This window comes from Strix aluco, chromosome Z (genome assembly GCF_031877795.1).
Source record: "Strix aluco isolate bStrAlu1 chromosome Z, bStrAlu1.hap1, whole genome shotgun sequence".
Taxonomy (NCBI): Eukaryota; Metazoa; Chordata; class Aves; order Strigiformes; family Strigidae; genus Strix; species Strix aluco.
In genome coordinates this window covers 28,352,686-28,377,498 of record NC_133971.1, presented here as the reverse complement: position 1 = coordinate 28,377,498, position 24,813 = coordinate 28,352,686, and the positions used below count along the sequence as shown (strand labels likewise).

Here is a 24,813-nt window from a genome sequence, read left to right as displayed (position 1 = left end):
ATAGGGAATTTCTCACAGTGTCCTGATGTTAATCAATATTAGCAGAAGGCTGAAAGGGGAGTTTTGGCAGGGTGGGTCCCAGGTCTGGTGCATATGGGGACCTGGAGTCTGCATGGGGCACTGCCTGGTTTGGGAGCACTCCCACTGTGCATGACAGGGAGCATGTGAGTGCCGTGCAGGACAGTGAGGGTGGGGATGGGCAGCAAGACACCCTGTGACTCCTTTGCATGTCTCACAAATTGTGGTTGTTAGCCATGGTGGGCAGCACCAGCATACAGCCCAGGTATTGGCTTTGCTTCTTGCAGGGGAAGTTTGCAGCCCGTGCTGACTTTCCTGCTGCTGCGGCTAAGCCGCTAATAGTTCCTGGAAAAACTCATTTAAAACCACCTGGGCATGGTACAGGACTGTGTAATCTCAGCTGTGGTGTAAGTACATTCATGAAAATACAGGGCCAGATGCTCAACTGGTGACAGTTACTCCCGTCCCTGATCCACATCAGCTCTGTGATACCAAGGTGAGTTACAGGGACTCCTCCAGACATGGGGAAGGGACAAGACCTGGTGCTGTTGCCAGTTTGTTTCCATTACCTTGAATTTTCTGTAGCCGTGTTTCTGGCCCACACGACCACATGGTGTTTCCAAAGAGATGAGCCGTGCAGCAATTGCTGTGGCCGGTGTGCGCTTCTCTGGGTGACCAGAGAGATGTTGCACAGTGAACCATACAACAAGCTCATGGAAAGTGCTGCTTTAAACCATGCTGGTTGAATTTAATTTCTTTTTTTTTCTCTCTGTGTTTGCAGGTCAGAAGATTCTTCACCACAGAAGTGATGTCTTAGAAACTGTAGTCCTGATCAATCCCTCAGATGAAGCAGTTAGTACTGAGGTAAGTCAGAAATACTTCTTTGGATGTGTCAGGAAAGCTCCATTAAGTGGACAGAATGAGAGCAGTGAAGCAGATGTTGTTGAGATGCTTCTTGAATTACAGTTACTGCCTTCCAGCTCCCAATGCTGTCGTTCAGAGTCATAGCGGACTAAGAGCAGGTCCTAACTGTGAATGAAAGGATGTGTTAGGAGCAAATACCATGAAAAACATTGGCCATTCCTTAATTTTCTTCCTAGTTTCCTAGACTCCTGACAAAACACCAGAGGCATAGGGCAGAAATAGACCTCTGATCCCAGCACTTCTTTTCTCATAATGCACCAAATTCCCTTCTTCATGAAGTGCAGGCAGGTGTGGTGAAACTGCATCTGCTTTTCTTCTGCTCCTCCATTGTTTGGTAGCTCTGGATGTCTATTTTACACGTGAAAAAGGTGACTGGAGGTGCAGTGAGACAAATTTAGGTCTTTGAGAAGAATTACCAGGTATGTGGTGGTGACTCTAGATTGATCTATATGTCCTTATAAAAGGATGTGACATGATCAATGGACTTTGGAGAGTGCCCCAGAAGACTGCCAATTCTTCATGAACTCAGTAGAGCAGAGTCAAAGAACTGAACGTGTAGCTCAAAGACAAAATTGACACATCTGACTAGTGAGACTGGAGGCTGAAAAAATAGGGATAATTGCTTTGCTAGCCTATGCTGGGAAGCGCTGACATAGTACTGTTGGGAAACGAGGCAGCTCTGTTTGTAATATGTAGTGAAAAATCTGTTCTGTTACCAACCTTAAGTGATATTAAAACACAAACAGGAGGAGGGACTCCAAAACAAATGAAATTTGTTTGGGTGGGAGTGTTGATCTGCTCGAGGGTAGGGAGGCTCTGCAGAGAGATCTGGACAGGCTGGAGCGATGGGCTAAGGCCAACTGGAGGAGTTTCAATAAGGCCAAATGCCGGGTGCTGCACTTGGGCCACAACAACCCCCAGCAGCGCTACAGGCTTGGGGAGGAGTGGCTGGAGAGCTGCCAGTCAGAGAGGGACCTGGGGGTGTTGATTGACAGCCGGCTGAACAGGAGCCAACAGTGTGCCCAGGTGGCCAAGAAGGCCAATGGCATCCTGGCTTGTATCAGCAATAGCGTGGCCAGCAGGGACAGGGAAGGGATCTTACCCCTGTACTCGGCACTGGTGAGGCCGCATCTCGATTCCTGTGTTCAGTTTTGGGCCTCTCACTACAAAAAGGACATTGAATTACTCAAGTGTGTCCAGAGAAGGGCAACAAAGCTGGTGCAGGTTCTGGAGCACAGGTCGTACGAGGAGTGGCTGAGGGAACTGGGGTTGTTTAGTCTGGAGAAGAGGAGGCTGAGGGGAGACCTCATCGCCCTCTACAACTACCTGCAAGGAGGTTGCAGAGGGGTGGGGATGAGTCTCTTTAATGAACTAACAGCAATAGGACAAGAGGGAATGGCCTCAAGTTGCACCAGGGAAGGTTTAGCCTAGATATTAGGAAGCATTTCTTTCCAGAAGGGGTTGTTAGGCGTTGGAATGGGCTGCCCAGGGCAGTGGTGGAGTCCCCATCCCTGGAGGTGTTTAAGATTCGCGTTGACATAGCGCTGAGGGATATGGTGTAGTTGGGAACTGTCAATGCTAGGTCAATGGTTGGACTAGATGATTTTCAAGGTCTTTTCCAACCTAGATTATACTGTGATTCTGTGAAATTTAAGTTGTAAAAGTTTAAATAAGTAAGTCACCTTACTTAGTGGCAGCTCATTCACTAAAACACTATGCATGAAAATCTCTTACAAGGCATTAGAAGTACTTGGTAAGGAGCAAGGAGGGTCAGCTGGGTAGCAGCTCTTAATACACTAAGGCATTCAGAGTAGAAAGCTATAAACTCTGTGTGTGTGTGTGTGTGTGGAGGGAGGGAAGAGCCAAAGAACTGCCAAATGTAGGGAAATGCCCATTCTGTTGCTGTTGCTCATTGTACCTTTGATGGATGACCACATGGAAGAGCATGGTCTGAGGCCCATTAATGACTTCTGAACCCTGGCTTTACTCCTTTGGCTCTGAAAGATGTTTGGCTAGGTTACTGTTAATGTCCTCTTGCTAGACTGTGGGAGGCAGTCTTCTCTTTTATCTTGCTAAACTGGTCACAGATAGAAGTTACAAGCTGAGATTTACCTTGGCTGGCTAAGCAAGACTCAGCTAAGCGAGACCAAGACTGGACACAAACCAGAAAAAGACAATAAGAAAGAGGCAGGAGATTTAAATTGGAGGTTGGAATAGACATGTTCTGCCCATTATGGCAAATAGAAATCTTAGTTTCATATATTGAGAGATTTTCAGGTTGCATCTGTTCAGACAGTGATATACCATGGAGCTCTAACTTCAACAGAAGAGGAACTTAAATCTATCCATTCAGAAAAAACAAAGGAAAATGATATTAAAAGAAATTCCTGCTAATCTCTCTGGTAAGAGCCATGCTGATGGTAGTCTGAGCACAGTTCTGCCCAGAGCTCCTGTCATGTTCTGTCAATTGCCAAAATACCTCCCAGAAGAGAGAGGCCCAAAGGGAGAGAGACTGTAGTTTCCCAAAGAAAACAAATTTCTGAAACCTCCATGAACAGTAACTTCCTTCTTAAGAAGACCCCACGCCATTGCTTTAACACTCCTGCGACTGTCCCATCAGTCTGGGAAACTGCTTATCTGCTGACTCTCCTGTCTCTGTTCACACTCCAACTTTACCTCCATTTTGACTGAGGCTACATCTTGCTGTTTGCTTCCAACAATTTGGGACTTCAAGCAAGTGTAAAGCTGAACAAAATCATCACCTTGTTACTTCTGAAATGGAGTGGTTTTGAAATCAGGAGATGAATTTCTGGTAGTCTTTTGGGAAGCCTTGGTTATACCCAGACACAGAATTTATGTGTCTCTTGAAAGTCTTCTATGTGTATCATACATTATGCTCTGTAATCTGCAAGCATTTATTTACTTTTTTCTTGCCATAGTTTGCTAGCTCTGCAGAATGTATTTCATCATCAATTAATAAAATAGGTTGAAGGGGAATTATGTGACAGTCACACATCAGTGATTCACAAGTCAAGAAATAATTTGGCTGTTGGAAAACGTGGTGGGTTTACACATAAGTTGGCAGACTGCCCAGCACTGCTGCCAGCAATGAGAGAAAACATAGAAGAGGAAGCCAGTTCTGTCATGGTTTTAATACAGCTAAAACAGACAAGATTTTGAGCAGCACACATCAGACAGCCGGCTGCACTTATCTGTATTTTTATCTGAAATAGAAATAGATACACTTGATCCAGCAGGGATATTGCTGATTTTATAATTACGTAGTGACAATTAATGACAGACCAGCATTAGTTCTGCATTTAATTAACAGAACTTTCTGCTGCTCAGCATCAGGGTCACTTATTTAATAAAACAACAATGAAAACGTGGTAGAATTAGGGTCTTCTTTCAGATACATACTTCTCAGTGCCTCTTTTCTACTTGTACTGAAAATGCAAGTTGTTCAGCAGAGAATCAGGCTGAGCCTTCCTGGCTCAGCCTCCCTGGCGTGAGCAGGAATTATTTAAAACAGCTGATTGCTTAACAATCAATATAAAAATTTGAAAGAATAGCTTGCTAGGAGAGCTGAGGTGATTATGTCATCTCCATAGAGATAAAACTTGGATGCAATGTCATGTGGAGTTGTTCCAGATGGACTCTGCTCATATAGTTTAATACGTCAATAGCCTTGTTCTAAAATCACTGGTTTAACTTAATTCCTCCTTAAACAGAAGAATTAGTTACTTGAAATTCACACCTTACCATAGGCTGAACTGATTTTTTGGTGTTGGACAAGATTTTTGAAGTATTTGCAAAAAATGTACTCAACAGTACAGAATCTTACACAGGTTTTGTTTAGTTTTGTTCTTAAATTGAAGTTGAATTCATCCAACAGAAGTACACCGAATATATGGATTTCTCTTAGCATGCAAGTAAATCTCCTCCCAGAGGGGAAAGAAGAATTATTAGTATCTGTAGTGAGGGTCAAGTAAAGTAATGAGTATCTACTTTAAAATAGTTGAGTTATTTCAAAATGCAGAAGAACATTATTTCTCAGTAGCAAGCTCATTTGTGCCCTCAGGCATCCACTTAATTTACTACTGTATATTAAAAAAGGTCTTGGGTTGGCACACTTAAACTTACAGTGTTGATAGTGAGATCATGAGATGTAAATGGTGCATGTGACTGTATCTGTGTGCTTGAAGTTCAGGTTTATGATTATGGCGAGGGAGAATAATCCCTTAACTTTCTAGATTATTCAGGTTACAACAGAATGACAGTCTAAACATGACACTTTTGCATGTGATTTGTGGCTGTTACTTTTCAGTGATGTTTTCGCAACTGAATGCCAAGTAATGCTGTGCTCTGGGAAAAAAAGAGCAGCCTTCCAAAAACTGAGTCTGACACATGCAGTTGTCCCTCATTAGTGTCTGGGACACAGTTTACCAAGACTGTCCTGATACAGTGCTATTAAAATTCACTGAGTCATACAAGGAATATGTTTGTTCATTGAAAATATTATTTTTTCTTTCAAATTTTGTTCTGTTCTGCTCCTTGCTCTTTTTTCCATGTCATTAGTGTGGTTTATTTATCAAATCTTTTCTCTAATTGCTTCTTGTCCCTCCTTTTTTCGCTTTACACCTTTCTCATTGTCATTTGTAAACAGCATAATAACTTGACAATGTTTTGACAGTCCTGGGAGACTCTGGTGCAAAATATGTTTTAAATTAGGAGAGCTACACCGCACATTCCCAGTGGAATATAGAAACACATGGTAGCTCCCATTATTGATGTATTTCTCTCCTTCGCTCCAGGTGCGCTTAATGATCACAGATGCTGCAAGACACAAGCTCCTTGTACTAACTGGGCAATGCTTTGAAAACACAGGAGAACTCATTCTTCAATCAGGATCCTTCTCCTTCCAGAACTTCATTGAGATCTTCACAGATCAAGAGGTGTGTTCAGAAAAGTGTCTTGCATGCGTTGTCATGTGATGGCAGAGGTTTCTAGAAGACTAAAACTGTCCCTCTGTGTTGTTAGAATTAGCATCAGCAGCCTGATGCTGATTATAGGCTTTCTTTCAAAACATTTAACTTACTTTAGATTTGATGTAAATTAACAAAATAGATTTTAATTTGGGAAATTAAATTGTAGCTTCCAGAAACAGAAAATCAAGGAGCCTTTTAACAATAGGAGATAGTGCTGTGTTTAAAATACAAAGCAGTCAAATTGAACTTGACACCATGTTCTTGTCTGGTGGCAGCTAAGTAATAGGTGACGTTAAATAAGGCAGAGGCTGTCTGTTGGAATAGCTGTAGTTTTTTGCATCACCTACCTGCTTGACTTCTCTGTAGTAGTGTTTAAAATTTGGCCCATGAAATCTGTAAATCTTGTGATTTTTGCATACCAAAAAGATAAGTATGAAGTATACCAGTATTTAATGCCATTCGTTTCATGACTTATTATTTTGCTGTCTTGCTTAATGTACTGTGTCTGAAAGCTCCCATAGGGCAGGAACCCATAGTAAACAAGCTGTCACACTTAATTTGGCTGCTGTGTAAAGTATATATTTAAATAAACTATATGGCTGCATCCCTAGGAATTTAGTTTCCAGAATTAATTAGGAGCATGTCAGTGGAGTGAGATTTGAAAGTTCAGCACTGAAAAAGCAAAGTTTGCATGAGCTCCAGCATGACCTTATTGTATCCATTTGATCCTATTCTCAATGCCTCTTTGTTCAGCATATGGTTGTAGGGTTGAGGAAGAGCTGGATTTCTGCTCTATGAAACAAGTGTGACACCTAAAACTCACTGGCAGTTTGCGGAGTTACTTTTCTATGATATTGCAAACCCAAGTTCCTTGCATATCTGGCTAATTAGTGACACATAATTACTTCATGACTACATGCAAAACTAGGGGCAAATCCTACCATCACTGTTAGGAAACAAAATTGTTGGCTGGAAAGCGGAGGGGTAGTGATTGCATATAGGTTAAAACTGCCAAGGGATTGCCACAGTGGTGGGCGTGCAAGGTGTACTCCCGTGGGTTATGAGTAAGGTTCACTTGGCTTATCTCTGTGACTGGCAGCATGTGCACCAGCCAGCTGGCTCTTTGAAAGTGTTGGCTTCCAGCTTATTGTTTCTGAAGCCTTGGGCTCTGACTGCTTCTATAAGATTTCACAAAAACAAAGAAGGGTCACTTTTGCCATACTGCCTGTGTATGTGACATTTTTTAAAGGGTCTCATTACAGGGAAATTTTTAGGTGGTCTACAGATTGGAAAAAAAGGTTAGAAAAAAGGGCTAGAAAAAAGTGATTAGTGGTTTTCTAAGTGCTGATCAGAAGAAAGAATTACTGTGCTGTCCTGACTCTGGTGGACTTGGCAGTGCTAGGTTTACAGTTGAACTCAATGAGCTTCAGGGTCTTTTCCAACCTAAACAATTCTATGATTCTATAAGCATGTAAGGTTTGATGAGTACTCTGCAGAGTTGGTGTTTCTGGTCTCTGCCCATTTTTACATCACGGGACCAAACCTGAACTATGGTCAAGGAATGTGCTTACAAATAAGTAAATACCCTTTGGGGTATACTCCTATGAAGTCTAATTCAGAAATCCATCTCTAGTGTGTAGAATTCCATGCAGGCAATGTCTGAAAGTGGTGTTTTCAACCTCTCCTGTGCCAGAAGATTGAAGATGTCCCATTTCACTGCCTCTGCAACAACACCTAGCAGAGGAAAAGCTTTCTTTTTACCTTAGTGGTCCAGGATAGGAAATGTGTTTTCTCTGAGAAGTCAACTTGCTGTTTGCTTTCAACAGCTGTGGCACCTTTAAAACTTGAGGATTCCTCAACAGGTGTCTCTCAGTGCTTGAAAAGATGATTAGGTTCACAGATACATGTCATTGCTCACAGAGCAATGACTTTGAATGCAGACTTTGAATCCAGACAAGAGCAGAAGTTACATCTCTGTGTTATCAAATAACATAAGCAGTGGAACTGTCGATATCCTTGGTGTCACCAGTTGAAATGCAAATACATTGAGGCCTTTTCTGGGGCATTCCTGTACTTGCTATTCCTAACAGATATGACCTGTGTCGGGAATAATTTTTGTCCAACTTTTCATTGGCCTGAACTATCACTGGCTTAACACTGTCTGCATTATGTGTGCCAACTTTTAGGAGCAAAGAAAGTCAGAATTTTTGAGTATCAAGCAGAAATCCCAATATGGTATAATATAAACTGGAGAGGAATAACCCCCAAACCATGGCCCAGTATATTCATTATCCCAGTGTATTGCTGTATGATTTTTTTGAAAATTTTCCCTACTTGAGAAATAGTCTGTACTCAAATTATGTGTGCAACAGAGTTGGATTTATTCATCCAGAGGCAGTGATATTTTACTACTTCTGTCTTTCCCTAATAATGTGTTTTCAGCTCTGATCAGAGTCACAACATAAGGGTTACACTCAAGATCCTAAATCCATGTCAGAGCTGTAGTTTGTGCTGGCTCTCTTTTCTTATTTCTGCAATAAACAACAGGAATGATTCTCCTATTTTCCTTATCTTTCATCCTTTTCTCCTTTTATTTTGTTTTGCTTTGTTTTTCCCTTTGCTCCTTTTCAGACAAAGCCATATCTGACATATGGGTGAGATTTATTTATATCAAGTGAGGCTGACAAAGATAGAAGATATTTACTTTCTGCTTTAATTAGGTATTGGTTGGATTATTTTTCTTTGGATAACAGCCATTGCTTCTTTGTTGAGTTTTCTTTTTGTAAATGCTGAAAATAAATTATGTACAACAAAGGAAGTGAGACATACACACACGGAGGCCCAAAGAGATCTGATGCAATCAAACATCATTAATTTTTTATATATTAATTTCTTCTGCTGATTCAGCTTGTGGTCCAAGACTTTCAAATTATTCAGCTGTAACATATTCTTTATCATCTTTATGAAAACTGTTCTTACAGCTTGAACCGACAGTTGAGTCTCTGCAAAGAAGGTTGTGGTATTTTGCATGATGATGTGCTGACATATTTTGCACTGATATTTTATGTCTGAATTACTTCTTTAAAGAAGTTTACATAATTTGATGGTCTCTTTGTTAAGATCAAATAGAACAGAAATGGGCTACATTTAACCTAATTGTCAGTTAAAAAGTAAAATGAAAGTATTTGTGAAACTGGGAGAAGATATTAAATATGTGATACTTTCTCAAGTTTGTCTGTCTACTATTCTGGAACCATCAAATATTGTAGTTTAGATCGGACTGGAACAGAACAATAGCTCTTCGTACTATGGCGTAGAACTTGTTTCCTGTGCCTTTGTTTCAGCATCTGGTCTTGGTACTAATGTTACCAAATACTGTCAGAATTAATGGAGTTATTCTAGATTTCAACTTTTGTGGTCCATGAGTTTAAAATCAAAATAATGACAAGAGCATTTTTTAACCGTAACACTTTTTTTCTGGCTCTTTCTTTAGCCCTGTACCTCATAGTCTCAGAAATACAAAACTTGTAGCTGTTTGCATTTCTGAAGCAATAACTAATTTCTTAGTGTTCTGGAGAGTCAAGTCTCCTGCAGTCAAGTCTTGCTAATCTGGGAGCCATGCTGATTTTTCAGGAGCCAGCCTGCAGGAAGAACTGCAGCAACAATGGTGTAGTGGAATATATCCCATGAGAGAAGAGGTGAGGAAGGCAGCTGCCCCTGGGAGAGTGCTGGCCTTCTCTGGGTTGCAGTTACTCTCTGCCTGTTAAGACGATATGCTTTGTCTGTTAGATATTTGACTGGGTCTTCTGAATGGACTGGGGCAGCAGGAAGTCAATGATAGAGGTAGTGGCAGGTCTGGCAGTGTTAGTCTCATAGTTCTCATGCCTTACCAATATAAAAGCTTGAACTATCCTCCTATAAAGGGTGGAGGAGGTATGGGGAAATTTTGGGGTAGTGTTGTCCTTTGGACAATAGGGAACAGGAATAAGGTCTTCCTTTGTATTTAAAAAAATACAGTAGTAAACTAATTGTAGTAACAGGTTCCTTTAGCTTCTAGGACATTTACTCACCAGTGCAGAAGCAAATGAAAACAGTTTTTTTTCTATCTGATCAGGAAATACTATGTTCTGACATTAATTGTCATTAAAAAATGAATTTACATGAATTTTGTTGTGTTTTTGTTTTACAATCCTAGATTGGTGAATTATTGAGCACCACACACCCTGCCAACAAAGCCAGCCTAACTCTTTTCTGCCCTGAGGAAGGGGACTGGAAAAATTCCAACCTTGACAGACATAACCTTCAAGACTTTATTAACATTAAACTCAACTCAGCTTCCATATTGCCTGAAATGGAAGGACTCTCTGAATTCACAGAGTATCTGTCAGAATCAGTAGAAGTGCCATCGCCTTTTGACATTTTGGAACCTCCAACCTCAGGAGGCTTCCTGAAACTCTCAAAACCCTGCTGTTATATTTTCCCAGGGGGAAGAGGGGACTCTGCATTGTTTGCAGTGAATGGATTCAACATGCTTATCAATGGAGGATCCGAAAGAAAATCTTGCTTTTGGAAACTTATCCGGCACTTGGACAGGGTAGATTCCATCCTGCTCACTCACATCGGAGATGACAACCTGCCAGGAATCAATAGCATGCTTCAACGAAAGATAGCAGAACTAGAAGAGGAACAGTCCCAAGGGTCTACTACCAACAGTGACTGGATGAAAAATCTGATCTCACCTGATTTAGGAGTTGTATTTCTTAATGTACCTGAGAATCTGAAGAACCTGGATCCTAATCTCAAAGTAAAAAGGAGTGTAGAAGAAGCTTGTTTTACGCTCCAGTATTTAAATAAATTGTCTATGAAACCAGAACCTCTTTTCAGAAATATGGGAAGTACCATTGACCCCATAATTTTATTTCAGAAAATGGGAGTTGGCAAACTTGAGATGTATGTGCTTAATCCTGTCAAAAATAGCAAAGAGATGCAATATTTTATGCAACAGTGGAGTGGTACTAACAAAGATAGAGCTGAATTCCTGCTACAAAATGGCCAAGAACTAGACATTCCATTGTCCTATTTCACCTCTGTCTCGTCCCTGATTGTCTGGCATCCAGCTAATCCTGCAGAAAAAATAATCCGAGTTCTCTTTCCTGGAAACAGCACCCAATATAATATTCTAGAAGGACTAGAAAAACTCAAACACTTAGACTTCCTTAAACAACCAATGGTTACACAAAAAGACCTCACTGGCAACATTGCTAGTCCAGCTGTGAAACAAGCAAAGTTGAAACAACGAACAGACAGCAAGGAGAGTCTCAAGCCTGCTGCAAAGACACCACCAAGCAAGCCTGTCAGAAAAGAATCTAAAGAAGAAACACCAGAGCCTGCAAAGCCTAGTCTGGCACCAGAAAAGCCTCAGAAGTTGGAAAGCAAAGAAAAAGTTCCAGTTAAAAAAGAGAAACCAGCAAAAGTGGAGACCAAACCTGTAGTGGTAGAAAAAGACGTAACAAGTAAAGAAGAACAATTAGTTAAATCTGAAACACCTGAAAAACAAACTTCAGATGTAAAACCAAAAGTGTCAAAGGAGAAGCCAGTGAAAAAAGAAGTCAAAGCAAAACCTGAAGAAAAAAAAGAGGAAAAAGAAAAACCAAAGAAAGAGGTTTCCAAAAAAGAGGAAAAAACACCCATCAAAAAAGAGGAAAAACTGAAAAAAGAGGAGATCAAGAAAGAAGTTAAAAAAGAGATGAAAAAGGAAGAGAAGAAGGAAACTAAGAAGGAGGTAAAGAAAGAAGCTCCACCAAAGGAAGCTAAAAAAGAAGCTAAAAAAGAAGAGAAGAAGGAAATTAAGAAGGAGGAAAAAGAAGCCAAAAAGGACATCAAAAAGATTCCTAAAGAAACAAAGAAGACAGCTACTCCTTCAGCTGAAGCCAAAAAGGCAGCAGCAAAGCCTAAACCACAAAAGAAGGAGGAACCTGCTAAAAAAGAAGCAGTACCTGCTGGAAAGCCAAAGGAAAAAGGAAAAGTTAAGACTGTGAAGAAGGAGATCAAAGTCAGTGGAGCACAAGCTGCCCTTGCAGCAGTTGGAGTTGCTGCCACAACTGTAGCAGCTGCAGAAATTACAGCCAGTGGAAAGGAACTTGAAGCAGAGAGATCCCTTATGTCTTCACCAGAGGATTTAACAAAGGATTTTGAGGAATTAAAAGCTGAAGAAGTAGAAACAATAAAAGAAACAAAACCTCAAGTTGCACTTATACAGGATGAACTGAAACTCACTGGCACAGTACAAAAAGAGGCCTTTGAAGTACAAAAAGAAAAATTAGATAATGAAGGACCTGCTGAGTCCTCTGATGAAGGCATAACTACCACAGAGGCTGAGGGCGAGTGCGAACAGACACCTGAAGAATTGGAACCGGTGGAAAAGCACAGGGTTGATGACAATGAGAAGTTTGAAGATGAGGGAACTGGCTTGGAAGAATCATCTGAAGCAGGAGATTATGAGGAAAAGGCAGAGACAGAAGAAGCTGAAGAACAAGGTGAAGATGAAGAACAAAAGACACCACTGGACACCACAAAACCATATATGGAGCACCCACAAAAAAGTGAAGAGAGCTCAGAAGAAATAATGGCTGAAGCAGATGATAACATTAAAGATGAAAAGTATATTGAAAAGGCAGATTATGAGGCATCAGATGAACGGGCGGAGGAAGACAGGGAAGAAGGAATAGAAAAGGCAGAAACTGAAGAGACTGAAGAAGATGAGGAAGACAAAGCAGAAGACATCAGAGATGAAGAGGAAGCTGAAAAAATAGAAGCTGAAGAAGATTATGTGATGGCTGTGGTAGACAAAGCTGCAGAAGCTGGTGAAGTTGAAGATAAATATGGCCTACTCATAATTACACCAACAAAACGCTCAGAGCCTCAGTCTCCAGCAGTTGAACCAGCCTCTTCTATCCATGATGAGACACTACCTGGTGGTTCAGAAAGTGAAGCCACTGTTTCTGATGAAGAAAATAGAGAAGATCAACCTGAGGAATTCACTGCTACTTCAGGTTACACACAGTCTACCATTGAAATATCCAGTGAACCAACTCCAATGGATGAAATGTCAACACCCCGGGATGTCATGAGTGATGAAACTAACAATGAGGAAAGCGAATCACCCTCTCAGGAGTATGTGAACATTACCAAATATGAGACATCACTGTACTCTCAAGAGTTTGGCAGACCTAAACTTTCTCCACTTCCAGATGCTTTTAATGGATTATCTGAAGGATCCAAAACAGAAGCCACAGAAGGTAAAGACTATAACGCCTCAGCTTCCACCATCTCACCACCTTCTTCACTAGAGGAAGACAAATTCTGTAAATCTGCATTCCAAGATGTATACCGGCAAAAAGAAAGTGAAATCCAAGGCACTGTCAAATTAGAAATCAAAGAACCTTATCAGGAAGATGTTGGTGAAAAACATAGTCCAGCCAAGAGTCCAGCTGGCAATTTGTCCCCTCCATCACCTGTTGCCAAAACACCTCTGAGTGAACGTAGTGTGAACTTTTCACTCACTCCAAATGAGATCAAGGTCTCATCTGAGCCTGTCCCCATTGCCACATTGCCTGATGTACATCAAGAAGTTGCTGAAGAGCACTGTGCAAGCCCTGAAGATAAAACGTTAGAAGTAGCATCTCCCTCACAGTCTGCTGCTGGTAGTGCTGGCCACACACCTTATTATCAGTCTCCCACCGATGAAAAGTCTAGTCAGCTTCCCTCTGAAACCAGTGAAAAGTCAACAGAAGCTCCTGTTAGCTTTGAATTCAGTGAAGTCAAAGACGACTCTGCAAAACCCAGAATAAGCCCTATGGATGAGCCTGTCCCAGATTCAGAATCTCCTATTGAAAAGGTTCTCTCACCTCTACGGAGTCCACCACTGATAGGGTCAGAGACCACTTATGATACATTTTTGAGTGCTGATTTAAAGTCTCCCACCAGAGATTACCAAAGTCCTTCTGAGGGGAAACCTGAAAAAGAAAAGTCACCTGTTCAGATGAGCCCAACTTCTGAAGCCAGCTCTGTGGGCCTTTTCCAAGAAAAACAAGATGAAAAAAGCATGGAGTTTATGGTAATTAAGGAAGGCTTCAGCCTAGAAAGGAAAATGGAGGATACAGAACCCAGCAGCTCCCAGTCTTCACTGATCTTGGATGAGCGGAAATTAGCAGGTGATCTCTCACCTACTCAAATAGATATCAGTCAGTTTGGTTCCTTAAAAGAAGATACCAAAATGTCAATTTCTGAAGGCACTGTTTCTGACAAGTCTGCAACTCCTGTTGATGAGGTTGTAGCAGAAGACACCTATTCCCATATAGAAGGAGTAGCTTCTGTCTCTACAGCATCTGTTGCTACCAGTTCATTTCCAGAACCAACTACTGATGATGTATCTCCTTCTTTGCATGCCGAGGTTGGATCTCCTCACTCTACTGAAGTTGATGATTCCCTTTCAGTGTCAGTTGTACAAACACCAACAACTTTTCAGGAAACAGAAATGTCTCCATCTAAGGAAGAGTGCCCAAGGCCCATGTCAATATCTCCACCAGATTTCTCACCTAAAACTGCAAAATCAAGAACGCCGGTGCATGATCACAGATCACCTGAGCAGTCCACTATGTCTGTAGAATTTGGTCAGGAGTCCCCTGAGCAGTCTTTAGCAATGGACTTTAGTAGGCAATCTCCAGAATATCCTACTGTAGGCACTAGTATACACCATATATCTGAAAATGGACCAACAGAAGTAGATTACAGCCCTTCAGATATACAGGAGCCTACTTTTGCACAAAAGATTTCCCCTGTGGAGCAGTCATCTTACTCCCAGGAGAAAGATATTTCGGAAATTATTTCAGTTTCTCAAATTGAAGCTTCATCCTCAACTTCATCAGCTCATACACCTTCCCAGGTAACTTCACCACTGCCAGAGGAAACTTTTTCAGGTGCTGTTCCACCCAGAGATATGTCACTACATTCTTCTTTTACCTCAGAAAAGGTGCAGAGCCTAGGAGAAAAGCTGTCACCAAAGTCTGACCTATCTCCATTAACTCCAAGGGAATCTTCTCCTCTGTACTCTCCTAGTTTTCCAGATTCACCTCCTGCAATCACAGAAGTGGTGTCAACTAGTCATATCCCTTCATTGCCACTGCAGGTGTCCTCTGTCAAAGGTTTTTGTTACCAGGAACACCTAACAAAACATGGTCCAGAACCTTTACTCAGCCCAGAAAAAGAAGATTCAGAAAAAAGCAGCAGGTCACCAGAAGAACTTAGTTATTCTTATGAGGCCACAGAGAAAACTACTAGGTCACCAGAGGATATTAGCTACTCCTATGAGGCAGCTGAAAAATCTACTAGATCACCTCAGGCCACAGATTATTCCTATGAGGCAACTGGGAAAACTACTAGGTCACCTGGGGCCACAGATTATTCCTATGAGATAATTGCGAAAAATATGAGGTCATCTGAGGTCACAGATTATTCCCATGAGATGACTGGGAAAATCACTAGGTCACCTGGGGATACAGATTATTCCTATGAGACAACAAGGAAAACCACCAAATCACCTGAGGTCACAGATTATTCCTATGAGACAATAGGGAAAGCTACCAGATCACCTGATACTATGGATTACTCCTATGAGACAAGAAGAAAAACCACTAAGTCACCAGAAGCCATTAGCTACTGCTATGAGACAACTGGGAGAACCGCAAGGTCACCAGAGGCCTTGGCTTACTCCTATGAGACAACTGGGAAAGTCTCCAGTTCACCTGAAGCCACAGATTACTCATTTGAGACAACTGGGAGAGCTACCAGGTCACTCGAAGCTACTAGCTATTCCTATGAAGGAAGTGCACATTTCACTCCAGGAAAATCGTTAGCAGAATCCCGTCAAGATGTTGACTTATGCCTTGTGTCCTCTTGCGAATATAAACATCCTAAAACTGAACTTTCTCCCTCATTTATCAACCCAAACCCCCTTGAGTGGTTTGCAAGTGAAGAACAGTCTCAAGATCAAGAGAAGCCATTAACTCAATCTGGGGGAGCTCAACCACCTCCTGGGGGAAAGCAGCAAGGGCGGCAGTGTGATGAAACCCCTCCCACGTCTGTGAGTGAGTCTGCCCCATCTCAGACTGATTCAGATGTTCCCCCAGAGACTGAGGAATGTCCTTCCATCACTGCAGATGCTAACATTGACTCAGAGGATGAGTCAGAAACCATTCCGACGGACAAGACAATTACATACAAACACATTGACCCACCGCCTGTCCCAATGCAGGATCGCAGCCCTTCCCCCAGGCACCCTGATGTTTCCATGGTTGATCCAGAGGCTCTGCCTGTAGATCAGAATTTGGGTAAACCTTTGAAGAAGGACCTCAAAGAAAAGACAAAGACAAAAAAGCAGGGTACTAAAACCAAGTCATCCTCTCCTGTTAAAAAAAGTGATGGTAAATCAAAACAAGTGGCTTCACCAAAGCCAGCTATAAAAGAATCTTTGGACAAAATTTCCAAAACAGCTTCTCCAAAAAAGAAGGAATCTGTGGAAAAGGCAACCAAAAATATCTCTAATCCAGAAGTAAAGTCTCGAGTGGAAGAGAAAGATAAGGACACAAAGAATGCAGCAAATACAACAACATCCAAGTCGGCAAAGACTGCAACCACAGGTAAAGACAATAGCAGTTCCCTAGTGTTAAGGTTTTCTTAGTTGTTGCAGTGAAGTTAGTTTGCCTTTATATCAGCTGAGAATGTTGTTTGTAGCAAATCCCCAAAGAAAGTCAAGGTTTTAAATATAAAACCAGCATGTAAAGGCCACATTTAAATGCATGAAATTCACTAATTTAACTTTTGTAATCTGAGAAACTTGATGTGTCAGTTTGCTCAAAGAGTACATAAAATATAAAGAATTTAAACTAGCTGTCCAAACTGTTAACCAACTAATAGAAGTAAAAGTATCACTTTTGTAGGTTAAGTGAAATCAGTAGCAGAGTGAACCACTTTATTCATTGTGAGAAACAAGCAGGCAAAATTCTCTTAACATTAATGTAATTTAATACTGTGGGAGGCAAAGGTACTATCAGCTGTTGGAAGCTCTTATTTGCTGGATTAATTTTAAAAGGAGTATTTTAAAAAAATGTAACAGTAGTAAGAGCACTTTCAGTGAACTAAGCACGCACATTACATAATCTGGTTAAAGTCTTATGCCATCAGTGATGACTAAACATACAGAAAGTTAATGTAATTTTGAATAACTGTTGTGTATTCTAAGTAATAATAAAATATGAATTAGATTACTGAAGGAGGCATTGTGCTAATCTGTTGTTTCCGGCAGATCTTGTTAGAGTGTTTGGGGAATACTTTGATTTGCAGTTGTCAGGACTGTTGTCCTGTTGAAAGCTTTTTAGAAGAAGCAGGTCTAGGATTCAGTACAAACAAACCAGCATTCAACAACAGTTTTTAGCTGCCCCATTTTAAGTGGTCCACTGTTCCTTTCTTACACCATTGTTTTCATGTCTCTGTTAGTAAGTGTGTTTCAAAGCAGCAGTATAGTTCCTCATGCTGTACATTTCTCCAGCACTTCAGCTCCATATGAAATTCTTCTTTAAAGCATACTTCCCAGGTAAACACTAGACCAGAAGACAAGACTTTATTTGATAATGACAATTAAAATGTAACATCTAATATTTTAACCAGTGTTGGTATCCACAATTCAGAAGGATAAATCACAGATTTTTTATGAGAAAAGGCAATAAAAGATTTTGTAACATAACCAATAGTAAAAACTCTCTAATTCATGAGAAGTTATATTATGGTGCTTATTTGGCGTATAGCTCTATGATGAATGGCAGGACATGCTAGGCAGCTGTAATGGACTTCGCCGACCTTACAGTATGTGACCCTAAATAGACTGTATTGCTCAGATAATTGTTTACCAAGCTTCATCCTCTGTAACAACATGAGAAGGCTAATAGAGTGTAAATGATGATCATCTGGATAAAATTACTGGTTGAATCCTCGTTTTCAGTTCACACAATGATCCAGTGCATAGCAAAAAACCCCCTTTTTTTTGAGCAGTACTTTTAATGTGTTTAAACTTCCTTTTGACTGAAGCTCTTAGAACAAGTACTATACTATGTACAGCAGCAAAAAACCACTTTCTCCTACTTTTTGTGATAAGTGGCTAGTTTGTGTATGCAAATAAGGATCCAGCAGGCAAACAAACACTTGTTCTCAGTTCCCTGAAGAAACTGCTTTACAAGTTTCTCTGTCCTCACAAGCTCCTCTTTGACCCTCTTTCTGCTCACATGTAGTAGCCTCCTGCTGCACCTGTAAGGGAGTCTGGACATATCAACAGCTACCACGTCTTGCTATGTGCTGATACCCCAGATCTCAGGACTGCTTCAAAACTGCATGATTCCCTGTGTGACCCTAGGTATTATAATTGTGCATACCTTTCAAAAAGCTGTACTTCTTAACCTAGAAAATAATACCACCATTTACTGGTGTGATTCAGTAATCACAGCCCTGTGTAGTAGTTGTTGGATAATAGTAGTATATTACTGGGAAGGGTTCAGCCAATTTTTGGTTATGTGGTAGTGAGTTTTTATTGTATTATATAGTTAACAATTATTAATGTTTTTCCTCCCATTACAGTCATAACTGGGATAAACAAAGCTGGAACATGTCATTGGATGTAGGAGGGTAATACCATAATTGGACACACCTCACCTCAGCAGTTATAACAGTAATTAATAAATGCATGTTTTTAAGCAGCCTGTGATGTATTCTTTTGTTTTTTGATTTCCAAAGGACCTGGGAATACTAAGGTGGCAAAATCTACAGCAGTGCCTCCAGGACCTCCGGTGTATTTGGATCTGGTGTACATTCCCAACCACAGCAATAGCAAGAACGTTGATGTTGAGTTTTTCAAGAGGGTGCGGTCATCCTACTATGTGGTGAGCGGGAATGATTCTGCAGCTGAGGAGCCAAGCAGGGCTGTTCTGGACTCCCTGCTGGAGGGCAAGGCACAGTGGGAGAGTAACATGCAGGTAGGTTCTTCACTGTTTTCTCTACCTGTAAATTTAACCTTCTCTGGGAAGCAACTAAGGGAAGCCAGAGCACCTCTGGAGTGGACGGTGGCTGCTGGGGCATGGGGTCCCAGGCTGGGCACCCCATTTCACAGATGATGTGCAAGGACACCTGAGTGAAGCACAGAGCTGCACTGCACTCAGCTGCTCCCCCATTTCTAACCCTTCTGACCTGATCTGGTGAATAAAACAGATGTGAGCTGGTTTACAGGGCCGTTCAGCTGTTTCACCTTGTTACTATACCATATATGATCCAAGTTTGGAAACGTCGCAGTTTGTAAGTAGGAAAGAAAAGTGAATGTTTTATGGTTTATATGGTAATCAAATAGCCTTGGAAACTTCATATGCCTTTCCATCATGATCAATAAACAAAATATTTGGCCATGATCTGAAGAGCTATCAGCGCAGACTGCAGACTGCCACTTCTCTGGAAATCTGCATCTCAGCACCTTACAAAACCAAGATTTTATTCTGATAAATTACTTTTTTGGCAGTCATTTTACCTTACCTTTTTTTTTATTTATTTCCTTTTACCCATCCATTTATTCAAGTATTTATTGCATAAAGACCCACACTTTTCAAAAGAGAAACATATTTCTTGACCAGGGCTTCTTAAAAAGACATTTTTCTTATCAGCTGTTTCTGTTGTCCATTCCTCAGGACATCCATTCCTCTCCTGTTTTGTGTTACAGGTGACCTTAATCCCAACCCATGACTCAGAAGTGATGAGGGAATGGTACCAAGAGACCCATGAGAAACAGCAGGACCTCAACATCATGGTTTTGGCAAGCAGCAGCACTGTTGTTATGCAAGATGAATCTTTTCCCGCATGCAAGATTGAACTGTAAGAACAAGACCATGCATCACAAGATTAAACTTTGTTTCCAGAAATTCTTCAGTTTGAAAACACCTTTTCTAAAAATTCAACCCATCTATTTCAACTGCTGAACTATATACCTGCCAAATGCTATACTGTGTCACAGTGATGCAAGTCACTAATATTTTTCAGTCTTTGCTGATTGCTAAGGGAAGTAACAGTATTCCCATAGTAGGGTTCAAATTACTGCAAAAATACAGATCCAGTTTCATCTCTGCTGAACATTTGGAAACCATGCACTAGCAACCCCAACTGACTTCTGCCAGGTAGAGGCATTTGCCCTCTAAAGAAACAGAAAGAGAGAGAAAGAGAGAGAGGGGTAGGAGGAGAAAGTAATAAAGAATTAGATCTGCATTAGTTTCATGGCAATAGATGTATCGCTTACTGCAGTCTGCTTATGCTCTCACATGAAAAGGAAGTTTTAAATTGGTGTCAAGCTGAGCTATCACAAGGGGGATCCTTTTTTTACAGAATTAAGTTAGCTGGAAAAATAAAATGAAACAATACATGACTAGGAAGGGATGTACAACCTAAATGCTCATCAGCAGTTTTCCACTTTAATTTGAACTCTGTATACTGACATACCATAACAATCATAGGCCAAATATGCATGTAGTCTGCACTCCATCCAGAAGTCTAAAACCTCTCTTTCAACATGCAGAATTGTTGGTCTAAGGCATGCTCCCAGTGAAAGTCCACTCACTCCAGCCAGAACTGACCAGTCCACATGCTTAAACACCTATGTCCACTGTCTAACTGAAGCAAAATACCAAAGCGGTTGGGAGTACATACAGTAGACAATTTGCCTTAGAAAGTGACTTGAATGTACAAAGAAACTTGATGCACTTATTTTTTAATGTTGAGACAGCAAATTTATAAAAGATCTGTGTAGGATCATAGTTACACCAGTAAAGTATGAGTGTGCATGTGTGGTACTAGAAACCTATCTGACTGGTCAAATGGCTTGGTGCTATGAATTACATATGTTAGTTATGTGAACACTTCATTGATGCTCCTGGACAGCTCAACAAGGCAAGATGAGCGTTTTTTTGAAAGCTTCTTTTGTACTGTGGAAGCAAGATTGAAGTGGTGTCCAGTATCAGAGTTACAAAACTTAGTGAAACATTCAGAATGATGAAAAAGGTTACCTGTGAGCCTGTACAGTATTCAACCTTCCTTTGTCATATCTTATTTTAGTTGTTTTATTTAAAAATGAATATGGGAACAAATGTACAGAAATCTTTTTTTTAGTGCTGTGTGAACTTTTAATAGATGAATTTTTAACAAACATTTTCATTTACAGGAAAATGCAAAGAAAATTTTTTTAAATTTTTTCAGGTGAAGGCAATTTTTTTAGTAGTTTTGTAAGATAAGTGAATAATGTTGTTTAAGGTTCTAGTGAGAATGGATATTGAGGTAAAATTTATTGAAAATAGTCAACTGCCAATACCTTTTGGGGGGTGGGGGGGGGTGGTTGGAAGGGCACCATGATGGTAAAATTAATCTATTGATGATGACGGAAAATGGGATTTGAAAAGCTGATTGCCTTTTTACTACAAGGGTTTAATCTACATTCTCAACCCTCAGAAGATCTTGAAAAAAGATACAATAAGCAATAAGCTAAAATAAGTCCCCCTTTCCTTTCCTTTCCTTTCCTTTCCTTTCCTTTCCTTTCCTTTCCTTTCCTTTCCTTTTCCTTTCCTTTCCTTTCCTTTCCTTTCCTTTCCTTTCCTTTCCTTTCCTTTCCTTTCCTTTCCTTTCCTTTCCTTTCCTTTCCTTTCCTTTCCTTTCCTTTCCTTTCCTTTCCTTTCCTTTCCTTTCCTTTCCTTTCCTTTCCTTTCCTTTCCTCCTCCTTGCCTCCTCCTTTCCTTGCCTCCTCCTTTCTCGCCTCCTCCTTTCCTCGCCTCCTCCTTTCCTCGCCTCCTCCTTTCCTCGCCTCCTCCTTTCCTCGCCTCCTCCTTTCCTCGCCTCCTCCTTTCCTCGCCTCCTCCTTTCCTCGCCTCCTCCTTTCCTCGCCTCCTCCTTTCCTCGCCTCTTCTTTTACTTTCCTCCCTCTTCTCCTTCCTTTCCTTCTCTAGACTGCTTGCAGAGGAACAGCATCACTGTTTTCTGATTTAAGCAATTTGGATTTTTTAGTCACAGAAGTTTTACCCCAATTTAAAAAATCTAGTTACATTGTAGAATCTGGTTTGCAAATCTGAATTTAAAGAAGGTATAAAGGCCTCCAGAATGGAGATAAGTGCTGGTCTGTATGATTCACCATTATGGCTGGTATTATGTTTCACAATGTAGTGAACTATGACCTAATTTTATTTTCTTTACTTATAATTTATTTCAATTTTACATTGTTAGGATATTTTTGTTTAATAGGTATATGTTTGCACTCCTAATTTTTACGAGGGTTTTTTTAATACTGCTTTAGGGTTCTTTAAATGTGGGTTCCTGAGGCCCATTTAATGCTGTGAATTACTGTTTGTCAGTAGTTGAGGGGTTTGATTTATTTTTAATGTTTCTCTTTTTCCAGGTATCTCTAGAAATGCTCTTTTATTTATTACTATAACTTCTAAGTCATTGAGAATAACTCAGAATGACTATGGCACAAAAGGCAGATGGCAATGTATTGTGAAAACAAGCATGTTTGCTGGGCTCATAATCATTCACCTAAAATTGTTTTTGTAATACATAGTCTACAAAGCTATAGGCAAAATGTTTGGCAGAACAGTTGTACTATTTCTATAATTTTGCTTTGTCTACTTTCTTATATAGGTCAGATTTCAAACTTTTTGAGTGGGTGGGAACAGATTTTCTGATTTTCTGACAATATCTGAAATGGTTTGTATGTCTGCTTTGGTAGAAAATCTGTTTTAAGTACAGCAATGGTCCTGAGACTAATCTGACTTATGCCACTCCTGTGAATCAGGAGCAATTTCACTACAGTCAGGGAAGTTACAGTCATTTGGTCCTACTGTAAATGAAATTGGAATCAAGCCTTAAGTCTCCCCAAGCAAGTTTGTGATGGCTCACACATTTGTTTTACTTCTAAAATAATAGTAATATTTAGACCGTTATAGCTGATCTTAAAATGTACATTCACTTTTTTGCTGCTACAAGAATATTAAAACCCCAGTCTGGCTATTCTAAGGTATTTTAATGCCTGTTCCATCCATTCCCTTTCAAATGACAATGGCGCCTGGATAAAACACAGCGATGAATTCCTCCATTAGCTCCTCTTGCCCTGAATGTCTTTCCTGCCTGTCGAGCTAATCTAACTGTGCTAGTCCTAGTACTACACAATTGGTTTAGTGTTAAGAGTCATCAAAATGTACCGTGTACATTAACGATGAGTGCTGTTGATCAGCATAGATGTCTAGGAGCATGGTTTGTTATTGATTACTCTGATTATAAAGATTCAATATCTGAGTGTAAAGGACACTCCATTTGAATGATGGTATTACCCATAACAGCATCCCCAGTCATGATCTTTATGCTATTAGTATACTGCTTCATATAATTCAATGAAGAATTAACTTTGGAGATCCCACCCCACTCCTGAACTTGGACAGGGCCTCTCTTGCATGCCTTTTCAAAGTCCTGTGGTGGGCCTGACTTCATTGACCTCTATTTTCACCCCATCTTTCATAGAAATCACTTTTGATTTTTTTTTTTTTTTTTACTTACTTTACATACTGTGGTGAATGGAGATAACTGTGAATATGAATGTTGGTTTTTTTTAATTGTCTACGATAGCTTATGCATTTTAGGAGAGTTCTGGTACTCATTTGCTAAGATTTAATCAATTTGTTAATTGAATTTTCAATCCCTCCCACTACAAGCAAGTCAGCTCCAAAGAGTGCTTACTGTGCATTTGGGACATTTCTGTCATATGCTTCTCTTTGTTCATCTGTCACCAGAGGTTCTTGCTCAGTAATGATGTTTTGAGAGAAATAGTAATTTTGTTGGTCTGGATTTATTAGAAAAGGAAAAAAAATGTTTCCACTTGAAAGAAACTGTAAGCTTGCATCTTTTCACTTAATAATTGAACAAAACACTAAAAGCAACTAGGGGTAAGCATTTCTTAGAATGCAATTATATTATTCACCAGGTTTAAAAATGTTTGCTATTTAAAATAAAAAAAGAAAAAAGCCTGTTTGTTGTGACTTTACAAAAAAATCTAAAAAACTTAAGTAACTAAATAAAACAACGGTATAAAAATATAGAAAGGAAAAAAAAAAAAAAAAAAAGAATTTAAAAAGCAGCTTCTCTTCACTAGACTAGCTAGGAGCTCCAGATGGCAGGAGCTACCTCTTCAAGACTGGGCTGTCATCACAACTGTAAAAGAGGAAATCTGAAATATGCTTTCATGCATTTGCATGCAGCCATTATCTTTCAAACTATGGAAAGAAACAGTCTTGTTGCTGGCTGAGAAGCACCTCACACACCTCCTCTCTCTTGTTCTGAATGGTGTTTGTGTCAGTCTGCAGCTGTGTATGGTATTATGTCTTATAATCTTGCATCACTTCTATTCTATCCAGTCATATCTAATGTAGAAAATTAGTTTCCAGTGAAAGTAATATGTAGTGCTTTTATGATATTTGTGTGCAATATCCCCTCTTCCATTGAGGATATTTGATGTAAAGGAAACAAACTCAGTTCCACAATAAAATACAAAAGTGGTAAAGTGGTGTTGACATGTTTCTTGTCTTTGTGTATGTATGTATTTTTAAGTTCTCTCTTTCCTTCAATCATGATTATCTACTATATGGGTTTTTTCCTCAAAAGATCAATGACTATTTAAATGCTAGATAAGAACCATGTTTCAAAATTGGAAAATAAATGAGGAAGATTACTTTTATCTCTTGTGGTGTAAAACATTACCATGATGTACCAT

The 24,813-nt window shown here is 40.1% G+C and overlaps 1 protein-coding gene across 1 annotated transcript in view; it reads left to right on the top strand.

Moving 5' to 3' along the window:
* Positions 1-24,603, top strand: part of MAP1B (microtubule associated protein 1B) — a 75,268-nt gene extending 50,665 nt beyond the window's left edge. The window contains 5 exon segments of the mRNA XM_074813040.1: positions 800-882; positions 5,757-5,897; positions 10,126-16,627; positions 18,771-19,009; positions 19,741-24,603. Of these exon segments, the coding sequence (XP_074669141.1) occupies positions 800-882; positions 5,757-5,897; positions 10,126-16,627; positions 18,771-19,009; positions 19,741-19,896 (7,121 nt within the window). The 3' untranslated portion in view covers positions 19,897-24,603.
* Positions 24,604-24,813: the final 210 nt, after the last annotated feature.